This window comes from Osmia bicornis, chromosome 5 (genome assembly GCF_907164935.1).
Source record: "Osmia bicornis bicornis chromosome 5, iOsmBic2.1, whole genome shotgun sequence".
NCBI lineage: Eukaryota > Metazoa > Arthropoda > Insecta > Hymenoptera > Megachilidae > Osmia > Osmia bicornis.
The window spans coordinates 8,702,180-8,716,223 of record NC_060220.1 but is presented as its reverse complement, the minus strand read 5'-3'; the positions used below and the strand labels follow the sequence as shown (position 1 = coordinate 8,716,223).

Here is a 14,044-nt window from a genome sequence, read left to right as displayed (position 1 = left end):
ATCGGTTTTAATTATTATTAGAGTACGCGTAGTTTGCGGTGCCGGTCTTCGGTGACCTTCACGGCATTTAACCCTTGAACAGCGGAGCCTGGGTCAATCGTGATCCAAATTTACAAAACGTGTACAAGAGTAATAACCTAAAATTGAATATATCATATAATTTTTAAACAAAAGGGTTCCATATATTGGAAAAATAATTTGTAAAGGAACAGTAGAAAATTTAAAAATAGGGACTTCCTTCATGGTCCGTCGTTTGAGGGTTAACACCATGCGGGTCTTTTCTGTAGGTTCATTGATGCTGTCAACCCCTTCTACTTTAAATTATTCTTCATTGATTAGAGAATGCGATGAAGAGGATATGATGCAATGCGAACAAGTTTTATGTTTATATTGCGTTAGGGAAACTGTCATCCTATTCAGAAATCAAACTTTGTGAATTCCTAATCTCCTGATACATTTTAAATAAATGTTGCCATATGGGCTGGAAAGGGTTAACCCCCAGATAATGATAGTATTATTGCTAATCCAAGAGGTTAATTTTCAATTCGCTTTCTAAATTTTATACTGTTGTTTTAAATATCATTTTTTATTAAATAAAAATCTTTCGGGGTGTTTAACGTTAGTGAATGATACCTGTGTATGTACATACGATACATGTAGGTACGGGTCACTGACTGACCTGGCTGTCATCTTTCGAGGGTTAATTGATACACATGAGACCATTATTCCATCATTTGTTCATATAAGGGTTGTTCAAATATAAAATATCAGTTGCAGTGTTCAGTAGTATCATCTCTGTAATTCAAAGCAATCATAGTTGATTGGTCAGCCTTCAGTTACCATTAAGTGTCAAAACAAATATTGCTCTATTAAATCCCTACGTGCTTATGTGTTTACACTTTGAAAAAAAATTTAATTAAGAATTTAATGATGAAATAAATATCATCTAAGAGTCCAAATATTTAAATTAAAAAGAGATAAATGAGCTTTGAAAAGCATACTATTTCTATTATTTTTTCTAGTTTTTTTAAAAATTGATTAATGGATTAATTGATGTATAGTTTTTCAATTTTATTTTAATGATCTGGTTAGGGAGGAAAGATAATAAAAAAATATCATTTGCCCCATTATAAACCTTCCATTGGATTTGTTAGAAAATATTAATAAGCACATTTAATTTTATTTCGAAGGAATATCAACTTTTAAACCAAGTTTATCTACCAAGGAAGGTCTAGATGGTTTGATAGTCCAGGGCCCCCAGAAATCTTAATTCGGTCCTGGCTAGGGACGACCTGTTTATATAATTAAATTGTTACATTGGAATAATTCCCATATTACATTTAATTTAATTACGTACCGACATTAAATCTATTACACCACGTGTAGACGAAAAATATGTCGCGTTGTACTTTTGTAGAAGTAGACTTATAAATAGCGGTAGAAGATACGCGCACGTGATTAAATTGATGTATCTTCTCGCGTGCACTATTACTTTAACATTATGCAATAATTATTTTCGTGAGTGGAATTCAAAAAGTATTTATATTGTAATATTTCGTTCATCGAATGTACAACTGCGAACTAATACTTTTTAATATGGATGAACGAAGTCGTGTTTACTTGAAATTTGCATATTTTAAACTGTTGGATTTTCCTTCTTCGCGTTTGATCGCTTTTGCATTCCAGTTAAAATTAACAATGTATGCCTCGTTCGAAGTTTCCAACTTTCGATAACTTGTCTAATCGCTCGGACCATTTGCGCTCAGATTTGTCCTTTTCATCGCAAAAATTATATGCATTCTTCCTCTCGTTTCTCGAAACAATCTTCGACAATACAAGAAACGAAAATTGTAAATCAACCTTTTCTCGTAAATCATTGAAACTTTAAACAAATATTTTTTACGATTATGTACTAATTTTTCTTCTCTTTAATTGAATGTATTAAGTATACAAATTAATATTTATATGAATATTCTATTAAATATTTTTGATAATTTTATGACTACCTAATTGGGTCAAATTATATCAAGAATTTCTTAAGTATTTATAGTGTTAGGTGTACAAATTAATTCAGTGCCATTTCTTGATTTTTTTTATTGTTATCATTATCATATTTTCGCGTTATTTTTCAAGTCTACTAATTAATTTAAAATAAGGAATCTAAGATTCTTCTTTTTGATATGTTAAAGAAATTTTTATGTTTTTGTATTTTCTTACTGATGCAAATTATTAAAAATCATTACGTATAAGGATAGACACATATTTTCGATCCACTTTCGAACATAAGTGGAAGAAAGGTAACCGATTGCTTCAGATTCGTATCGCGTTTCTTTTACCGATGTGAACGTACATATTGTGTTTCGATACAGGGGCTTTCTCGAGTATCAAACAAATTGTTGTAACCGATAGCAGGAAATGTTATGTGACATTCTTATTCTTAAAAATAATGCTTGCTATCTTTCAAGTATTATATACAGGGAGCAGCGGAGATTTTTTCATTTTCCCTAGATCATCCATGCTCAGTACTGTACTCTTTCTGAATTTAATTGCATGTTATTACTGCCAGTTTAATGGAAAATATAATTTATAAGAATTTTCTTATCAAACAGAAAAATGAAAAGTAATTTTCACGAAATTGTAAGGAACAAAGCAACAGGTTAATACGTTTCAGTATACATGTTCAAATATAGAAGAGGATGAACCGATGATCGATTTGTTTCTGTTACAAGCGGAAACGTCCTTCCCTCTCTTACATTACTGGTATCGTTTTATCGACTAGCTATTAGAACGTGTATTCGTTGTTCTTTCGTGGTATTATAAGCACGTACTGACCGCGTGTCATTCCTTCATCGTCTGTGTACACTATCGCTAATAAGCATTTGTCCATCATTAAGCATACACAATTTACTGTTTCATTATCGAATGCCTCTAATTGTTCATACAATTAACTACACTTTTCTAGATGTCCGAGTTCTCTTCTACTGTGGGAATATTTGGTATTCTTCTTATATCATTGATTTTAATAAACCAGGATGTGTTTAGAATAGATTTTACAATAAAGGATTAGAGATTTTCTATTTCCTTAATATTCAATTTGGCGGCCATGTCGTAGATTTACATTTCGTATATCCAAGATGCAGCTTACACCTTCGTTTAGTATAATTTGGAGAAGCTTAAAAATTTGTTTTAAAAATTATTTAGTTCTTGTGATTTTTTTTCTTGTATCTACTCAGTCTATAAGTTCTTAATGTTTACATTCTTCCCTTGAGATAAGACGTACAATTAAAGACGTAGTAGTATATACGTTAGAAGCTTCCAGCTTCTGATAAAAAGATGTATTACCATGTTATCAATCACGAATGTATTCACTTAATATCGTCTTCATATCTTCAAAGTGATTAATTTAGAATTATTTTAAATTTTTCTTAAAATTCACTTTCGTATTTGCTTTCAGCAATTTATAAAGAATAATAAATTAATTTTTTTTGTAATATCTCTATCGTGCGATTAATTCAATTCAATTCAATTGATGATATCATTCAATAAATTTTATAATTAATTTTTCAGTTTATTTTCTACAGATTAATTTAATCCTGATCAATTAATTATAGTTTAAAAGTACGAATTATTATTGACTCATAGTTTATAAGATTTAAACTTTTGCTAACACAGTTACTTTACCCTAACTGTGAAATAACTTTAACTTTCAGTTAATTAGATTTCCTGTAAAATTCTGATTTCGCTAATGGTCTATAGGTCTTTCTTGATAATCGACAATTAGCGTAGTTTTCTAGGGAATAACAGACTGGTTGGTTAGTAAGACCCGTATAATGTTTCTCGCGCGTGTTTCGCAGCGTGTTCTAACAAAAATTGCAATTGATGTTCAGCCACGAATGAGCAGTTAATTTACTTCAACGTCGGCGTTCGCAGCCTGACCATTCATTAACTCTCTAACGAGAATCTCGTATCAAAACGGTTACGGTGTAAACTTACAAATTTCCCCAAATGGCGATTACGCGTGGGAAACCACACGTTCACAAAGTGCCTGAAATTTTAATACCATATATTATCTGAACATTGAAGTTCATGAGGTAGCATAAATAATATTTTATTTAATAATTTAATAGTCTTAATTCGGTCCTGTTGGTAGATAATTATCTTTAGTAGAATATTCAGGCATCCTGATAATAAATTCGTCGAGATATGGAAATATTGATCCAAATATAGTGTTAGGTGGGGCACGAGTGATTAGAGTACAAACAGGGAAAGTTCCATTTAAAATAATGGTAAGAGAGTCATCTTCGCACATTGTAATCCAGTTTGATTTAAAAAAAAATAAATAAGAAAGGAATAGTTCTCCATCACCTGATACACTAATTTTATTTTTAAATGCTTCTTTAAGCACTTTTTTAAAGCTATTTGATTTTATTTTAATTTTCATTATTTTATATGATCCATGCATATTTGTAAATGCAACCATTGTGATTCTATAATATTTGGCTATTATTGATTGCGTCTAAAAGCAAACTTGGTCTTTCGATGAAATGAACTCATCAATTCATTTTTGGATCATGTCCAATGTTTTGAAATGGGTACTAACTCATTCCCTACCATGTGTGCCATTATCAGTACACGCTGAACTTCCTGTTCAAAAAGTTCAAACTTCCTCTTGTTTAAAATAATTTTAAAAATATTAAATTTCCCTTGTGAGATTGGTCTTTTTATATCTTCTGCTGTCTTCTAAATCAAGTGAGTTATTCAGATGTTCCCCTCTGTATGAAGTTGTATCGAAGGAACTCTAAAGCATTTAATTACTTTCTCACGTGTTCTCGTATTCTTACATAACGATAATTCGAGATATAATTTCTTATAATGTTTACCGAACCAAAATATTTACTTTGTGCAAAAAAAAATTTGTGCGCAGTATATAATAATAAATTAGTTAAAAAAAAAATACACGTCGATAGTGAACACGATATCAATAGCAATAACAATAATAACGATAATTTTTAGTTAAGAACGTTCGCTGACATCATTTCGCCTGCGTCTGAGATAAAAATTACATTCTTTATAAAGGACATTGAGTAACACGGAATCACTCGTGTAAGCAATTATTGTTTACAAACTTAGTTAAATATGTATAATATTTATTAATATGCAAAGTTCACTGAAATTACACGTGTTACATGCCTTAACCCCTTTGACCCAGCTGAGATACATACTTCCCTGTACATATTTTTGATCCACTATAGGACAATACGTGTCACATAATAGGACATAATGAGCCCTTCCCCTCTAATTTAATATTTCTTCTTAAAATTTGATTCATAACTTAAACTATTTTAAATTTTTGAGTAAACTGATAAAGTTATTTGTGATGAAAGGTGAAGTAAAATAATTGCATGAAATAAATGAATCTGCTGGCTTCGACTTATTTTAATTTAATAAAAAAAAAAAAAATAAAATAAAATGGCCTCGGTTTTCATTTGTATGCCTAAGACCCAAAATGCTCTGAACGTGGCTGAAAAGTAAATGAATAAAACTACTTTTTTTCTTTATGTACACATTTCCTCTTAAGGATCCTAAGTAGCCTTAAAGTAGCGTATGGTAGAGCACCGATAACGGAGAATAAAATTTGCTGGTATCTTGCCGACCAGCTACGATCCACGTCCAGGTGTGTAAGGTCGTGGCAAAATCCTTAGCGTTCAGGTTGTCGACACGTAAAAAGGAGCGAGCATATTCTTTGATCTTTGCGGCCGAGTCGCTGAGGTAGGCCTTACTTTGACCTCTGACCCTCGTCTGCGTGAGTTCATTCTCGTGTTCGTGGGGTGAATCGTGAAAGAAGTGCGAACGATGACCTCGATTCAGCGTAACGTCGTTCCGATTGATCGTGTCAGCCTTTCGTCGACCTTTAAATTCGTGATAAGTTATGCGAGGGTTTTGCAAGCATTGGCGTAAGGAGGGACCCAGAATGCAAATAGTCCTCCTGGTAAAACCATGTACAGGGTGTTCCTTAAAGTCGAGTCAAGCAATAGCTTTAAAACGGTATAAAATAGAAAAAATTAAATAGTGACGAATGGAGCATCACTTCCTACATTTAATAGAATTAAATTAAGTTTGTCATCTTATGATGGCATCCGGTCGAAAGCATTAAGTAAAGCTAGGAGACTTAGCCCAACCCAGAAAAAATCCTTACGCCAATGGTATATCATAAATCATCCGGGAAGTTGAATGCTATTTGTCAGGTTCTCTGTCGATCACCCTGTTGGGTCTTCTTTCGCACTAATCAAGAAAGAAGCTGACTGTAAGTTTCGATTGGTTTGACCTTCGAGCGTTAGGCAGTGATAGAAAATGTCGTGTCAAATCGAACATACTGGTTTCCTGAAATTTTTCCGGGATTGAGAGACCTCTTGAATGAATACTTAGGGATCCTCATATCCACTAAATGAATTGACAAGATTCGAATGAGCTTTGACTTGATGACTTTCGAATTTGACTTTGTCATTTTTGAAGTGGTTTAAGATAAGATTTATGTATAAGTCTGGTGGAAATTATGGTTCCAAGATTTCCAGTAGAATAAATACAGGATTGGTTGAATAATTTGCAATGTTAGATTGGCTTGCACAGACTCGAGATTTAAATTCAATAAAAATCATTTGCGGGTTTATTTGATAAAAAAAAGGAAAGAGAAAGATGATTGCATTGTATCACATACCACCAATATCCATTGATAACCTGTGAACCAGAGTGCAAGAAGAATGGGAGAAAAGTAGACCTGATTACTGGCAGAGATTAGTAGACAGTGGATAGCATTCCACAGCGAATACGTGCAGTTTTGAAAGTAATAAGATCCATAGTTAGAATATAAAATTATAAATAAATGTGAATAGGTACGATTAATTTGTGATTTTGAAAAATATAAAAAACAATTAAAAAGCTTTAACAATTAGCTTACTTATTTAATTATTTGCAATATAGTACTGTAGTTGTAAAATAAAATTTATTTTTTGTTGCTCACTGTACAAGGAGTCATTTTTGAGACGAATTAAAAAATGGCATTAAATAATGCCTTTGATAAATATTTATAAAAATTATACAAAACTTTACGCTTGCTTACGCATTTCATTTATGGACAACTGATCTGGGTCAATCGTGATTCATACCTACTAGACACATTCAATAGAATTTCAATTAAAACTAGATTTGTTAATCTTCAAACGAAAGGGTTTCGTAACGTTGACAAATAAGAAAATAATATAGGGTATAAAATTAAGTTTAAATTAGATATCATTGTCTTAGGACTCGGCTGTCCGAGGGTTAATTACTTCGACGTATTTCACCAAATACAGCTCAATTTTCTACTGATTGTGTTTTTGTCATCTCCTTTCAATTCGTGTTTGCAACTACGTCAGTAAAGGTCACCTTCAAACAGAGGGTTGTGTTCGATCCAGTATCCCGGATGGACCTTAGTTAGTTCCTGAAAGTCACCCTGAGGCGCGAGCTCCTCCCACTAGCCTCCCATGTATTCGTTTCATTCGATTTCCTATGTATCTTCTAGAAAGGTCATCAGGAAGAGGTCATTCTTCTCTGTTGAACAACACGTTTCCAGAAAAAAGGATGGAAAAAACTTAAGGGTTGTGATTTAACATGATATTAGTATAAGTATTTGAATGGTTTTTACTGTCATATTTTTAATTAAAAAACAGAAGAGAGATAAGATACTTTTGTTTTTATTACAAAATAATTCATAATTTTTCAAATAAGATACCTAATATTGTTATTATTTTAATGTACAGAATTAATTACATAACAGTACAGAAAGGGAATAAAGGAAATTATGAAGAATTGATTTATTATAATAGCAGGCAAAATAACATACCGCCTATGCTTATTTCTATCCCAATAAATATTATTAGCACCTAAATAATAATGTACATAAATTTTCATAGGACTCTATAATGTGTTGTATCTTAACATTCTTCGTTATATTGATGCGCATGCCCATTGACCCACAGGAGTAACAATAATTAAGCCCAAGAGCTTTTAATTACCGGCATGTTCAGTCAGAGGCCTCAATTAGCTCTTCGTTGGTTAGGTAAATGGAGAAACAAGTAATGTATTTATGAACGATGTCATGCAACGATTGCGTGATAATCTCATCTATGGCTACGTAGTACAAATGTTTTACCTTAACTGCTATAGGGTCGAAGTCTTCTAAGTATTCCTCTTGAAATACAGATTGAAAATATTAAATTCTACGAATTCAGTTTTTCGCTATGCATTATTAACAAATGAAGTCATTATTAAGCAAAAAAAAAAAGAATTATGTATGAATTTTTTCCCTCAATTTTATCCCCTTCTGGATAGAGCACATGAAACTATAGAGTGTAAAGGGAAGCTCGCGTGTTTGATAGATATATGAAAAATCGTAGCAAGGAGACTGAACATACAGGTTCTAGATATATTTCATACCAATCGCCATGAATCTCACCTCCGTTTCTCAATTATTCTCGGCCGACGGTCGGCGTAGAAGGCAATAATTAATCGAACTATCCAGTTGCTCCAATTAAACGAAACGCTCGGTGTATTTCACTTATGTTTCCCTTGCGGCGCGGCGGATCGTCGACGAGTTAATTTTTCGTTATTTATGGTAGCTGGTAATTCCCATAAGTAATACCAATTACAAGGGTACGGTGCGTCTACCATTGACGTAGCAGGTTTCAGAGTATCGGATCAACCGACGAGATTGCGTTTTGTACGAACGCGTTTATGCACTCACGGGTGCACGCACGTGCACCGACGTTGCAGATATTGCAACGGGCAATGACTTCGGCTTACGGTTGCTCCTTCGATGTTTGCATGCGAAATTGACGAACCTTCGCCGGAACCATCGAATTTTTCGCCCTGTTAACGCTTCAATGGCCACCGTCAAGTATTCGTAATTCAACCTTTCACATTGCTATTTGAATTTCTTCTATTAAATCTAAATTGCTATTTGGAAATAAGTCATTTCGCGGCTTAAATCAAGCTCTCAGATATAATTTTCGGGAAAATTGTTATTTTTGTCCAAAATTATAATTGTTTTATAAAATAATAAACGAACTGCATTTCATATCAATGAAATAAAGGAAGAAATAAAGTTACTTTGCATTATTAAAAAATTGATGAGAATGAGAAAAATAATACGTAAAATCATTATTAAAGCAGATAAATATAATCAGAATTTTAATATCAATTATCTTTTGAATTATTGCTTGGGTATTCCTGAAATTATGTACACATTGCAAAATTACTGATTTTTGCCATCTCTGACGTCTACACATCGTATCGTGTAATCTCTTAACACGTGGCAATTGCAGCCCCGAACAACGCCACTGATACTTCCTTGTCGGGCAGGGGTTTCTTTCGTTGATAACCGTAAATACGTAAGCATAGTATTTCGAAAGTTAATTGACGTTAAATATAGGGGTTACGCTCAAAGTTCGAAGACGTTCTGATCGAAATAAATATTTGTACGGTAATATATGCGATGTAGTTGAAAACAAAACATACGATAACGTATGGAAGATGACGACGAAATAGTAGAAAATTACCGAGATTCTGAGAATTTCTGTTTTCCCCTGTATCGCCATTTTCCCTAGGGGGAGACTGATTTGACCGGGAGTGTACAAGCGTCCGTATTACCGGACGTTTATTTTCGCGGGAGATACTGGATGGGGCCCCCTTGGACTCGGTGAGGCTGAAATACGATGCGTTACGCACGATAATGCGTCTTAAAAGAGGAAGGAGATTTTTTTCTTCGCTTTCTTTTCGCATCGAGACCACACCCTCGACTGATCATATACCGGGTGTCCCCGTGAGCGTAACAACATAATTGCAATGCAGCGGACGATTATCAGCGTTGCATTAACAACGAGCTAAACCATCATTAATCGTCCAAGCTCGCGGTAATCATCGGGGAAAAATACGATTGGTCGTTGCTCCCGATCGTACATCTCCTGAAAGGATCGCGGTCTCTCGCTTTATTCCCTCTGCTTTTCCTCTTTTCTTTTTGCAATCACAATTATATCTTGTATTCGTATGCAGCCACGGACCAGTTTTAAGATTCTGTCGTAAAGTAACGTCACGCACGATCCTATGACACGCGGTAACTCTTCGATTTTCCCGGAGGAAATTGTTTCGTTTCACGCTAACCGTTGTTCCCGGAATCCTTTCCTCTATTAACGAGAACGAGCGATACGAGTAGAACGCATCCTTGCGTGCGTATTATCCTGAGGAATGCCTTTTTAGTGGGTCGTTTAAAGAAAACGATTACGGTTTTGCTCGTTTTACGACGTAGTTTAGATGTATAGTTGGCTGTCTTGTTGCTTTCGGGATATTTCTTTTAAATCGTACTGCGAATGTTGATCTATTTGACGATAATAGCTGGACGATAGAAATTTAATGGGAACACTTGAAAGATTACTGGTACTTGAAATATTGCAGTCATTGACGTAACTAGAATTTTTTTTGGGAGAAGGGAATGGGGGTAATTTATTTCTATCGAGACAAAATTTGAAGAGCTAAGAAATTTCTTTATTAATTTCAACAATTTTTTAGAGATTACGTCTTATTTTGGGGGGAAGGGGACAGCAGTTAATTTTATACAAATTATACATTACACTAATTGTGTGTTTTCTTTTGTTACAGGAGACGAGATATTCGAGTTGGGTCAAGGTAAGATTTTATGTCTATCGATGAATTATTTGACAAATAGGGAATATCACTTAATTCAGCATTATTTGCCAAAAGTAAAGTTTTTATTAAAATTCTTTTAAGCGTTAATAAAATACACTCTAGATTATTTATTATGTGCTTACGATCTTCCATGGTAGGTGGAATATGCAAAATCGGATTTATAGACAATTTCAGGGGCTAATTGTGCATTACATTTTAATACATCATTAATTAAGATGGGTATTATAATTTCGTAAATCTATTTTAATAATAATTTGTGTGTGACAAAGCAAACTTCAAATCGAATTTAAAAATTCAAAAAGGCTGCATATGAAATACACGCTCAACATTGTTAATAACAGCATATAAAATTATTTTAAGCACAAAACGGCGACTATGTCGATAATGATTTATTTATGTCCTATCTGACATAATTTCTTATCAGAAAATTCTTTAATGGGCGAGCATAGCCTCATTTTTATAACTCGTTTTAAAATTAGATGATTCACGCATCTCGCGTGACAGATAAAGTACAGCGTACTTGCTTCCAAGCAAATTATAACTGGTAATTTATCTTGACTCGATAAAGCAGACTATCAACGAAAGGCCGTTGACATTTCGATTTATTTGTTTCTAAAAATATGATCCATTCGTCGTTCTATTTCGCGTTTTATCCAAGTATACATTTTTCACCTGTAAATCGCCACGCCATCCCCGAGTTTCGCGAAGCGTCAATTGCTACGGCGGTTAAATCATATTGCGGAAACACTTGTGCCACGCTGGATTAATATTTATTGCTCGTAGAAGTTAACAATAATTTATACGACTATCGACAACGGGTCTTTGTCTCGGCCTGTTGCAAGCCGGCTGTTCGTTCCGATGAATTGTAACTGTTCATGCAGCTTATGCATGAAATTTAGATATTACATGTATACAGGGTGTTCCATGCAATTGGGCTTTCTTATATTTATAAAATGATGAAAGATAGGGAAAAGTGTCATTAGGAAAAATTAAATTGTATCGAATTATCCAATGTATCTATTCAAAAATTTCAAAGTCAACTTAATTTCAATTTAATTCATTTTCGACCCAATTACTTTAATACTTTTTTGTAGAAAATAAAAATAAGAATACATAGTTTCATTTATAACAAAATTTGTCTTGAAATCTTTGAAACCCTCCGCTTCCAATGTCAATATTTTGATTAGATGATTCTTTTTTCGACATTATTTCATTTTTCTTCATAATATATTTTCATTTTGGAGATATAATTTGGCCTCGTTGTATGGGACACCCTGTATAGTATTCGCGATACGTAGTCTCTTGTCCATTGAAACTGGTGTGATTTTGTTTGGTCACTTACCCTTGCCTCTGGCGACCAAGTGATCGTATCGAGCGGAAGAACGTAGCAGTGCTCTGGAGCATTTCAAAAGCTATTCCAATTAATCAGTTAGTTTCATGTTTACCTTTGAGCTTCTGTATGTCTACTAGGTTTTAAGCCACTAATGGCGAACCTTAGGTCAGTTGTGATCCACATCTAGGAAATATGTAATGGTATTTGAACTAAAGTTAGTTGCATAGAAAAAGTAATATTTCAAGGAATTGCAAATTTATGATTTCAGTAAAGCAGTAATATGACAAAAAAATTACTTAATAATTGCATAAAAATTGAAATGGGATTTTAGGTAAAAGAGTTCAAGCTTAATTTTAATAATTAGTGTTTTTAATATTTCAAGTTTCTTTATTTGCCTTAACATTGCTTGAGTAAATAATTACGTAGGTACTTGTGACAGACATAATCGAAATAAATCAATCATATTACACAGTAATTTATCATTATGTATCTAATCTGTACAACATTCTTTCGACAAAATGATGTGTTATCATTTTTATTGCGACAATTCGCAATCGGGAAGTATTTATTCATTATGAGAATATAAGAACACAAGATATTTTATTTCTCATTATTGGCTTTATTAAATTGGTTCAAATAAAATAACTTCAGATATTGTCCTGTTATCTCGATTAAAATCGACTTGAATATTATTAAATTTAAGTTTTTTTATTTTAATATTATTTAATACTTTTTTAAATGAAAGATCTACTGTGTCAGTTTTAGTCTTTTTTTCTATATGTTTTGTAATCACTACAATCTACTTAATCAGCAAAGGTAAAAAAAAATTTAATTCAGTATTTTTTGACTTAGTAAATGGAAGGCTTAGACAGGGTACTCCTGCAAAGAGGGGCCCAATACTGTGGCTCCCCTTAGAGCCCCTCTTAATACACTAGTGTTGATTAAATGTAATCAAATTTTAGTAGTTGGTAATAATATAATTATTTTTTTGCGTTAATATTTAAATAGCTATCGCGAAGAATAAATCTGTTTATTTAATTAATTATTTATTGAAAAGCTATTATTTTTTATAATAATGTATAAAGTTCTAAAATAGCATTGCACTATTTTTTATCTAATATTTCATTACCATTTTCTTATTGTTATAAAAATGTCAAATTAACGATCAAGAAGATGCATAAAGTCAAGTGTTTGAGTGATTATGTATGATTACATGTACATACTCGATGCTTTCAATCGATAAGAAATACGTCTGAAATACTTAAAAGATATAATATCAAAATTCTTTATTGACAGATAACCATCATTTTTTTCAGTAACAAAATTTGATTACATCCAGTATTACAGTGAAAATAATTATTAATTTCAAATTACAAAAATAATCAAACTACTATTCTAAAATTTTATTTCGAATTTCGTTATACCAAAAAAAATGTGATTAGGTATGTTTGTTGTTAGTAAAAAAAGAAAGAAATAAATATTTTGCGAGTGCAAATTCCGAAGAGAATGAGAAATCCACGGAACCGGAATCTTGAACCTGATTCGAGGGGAAATAAAAGTAAGTTAGGTCAGACGAAGGAAACGACATCGCTATAGTAAGGCCTCGAAATATCGTTGCTCATTGCTCCCTGATCATCGTCTGAACTGCTCTTGTCGTGGGTGCTCGGTGAACAAGGAGAACGAGAAGCGCAATAAAGATAATTCATGTCAACCTTACACAGAGATCGTCCGCGCAAATACCGTGTACAGACTAGTCTGAGACAACGGAATAATCTGTGTATATGCCATTACGGCTTCTTATTTATTTTCCTGCTCATAAGGTGTGTCACCAATGGCACGACCACTTATATAGTAGTTGCAGTTAAGGTCGTGAGACTCGTTTATCAAAACCTGACGAATAGCGTAACTGGAAATATAAGACATTAGCATAATTGATTTGAAACTTCATAAAAATGAATATCTTCGTGTTGTTCA

The 14,044-nt window shown here is 33.0% G+C and overlaps 1 protein-coding gene across 1 annotated transcript in view; it reads left to right on the top strand.

Annotated features, from left to right (window-relative positions):
• The window catches only part of LOC114872376 (glycogen-binding subunit 76A), a 55,733-nt gene that overhangs the window by 2,932 nt on the left and 38,757 nt on the right, over positions 1–14,044 (top strand). The window contains exon 2 of the mRNA XM_029179502.2: positions 10,690–10,716. Within this exon, the coding sequence (XP_029035335.2) occupies positions 10,690–10,716 (27 nt within the window). The remainder of the gene's footprint in view (positions 1–10,689; positions 10,717–14,044) is intronic.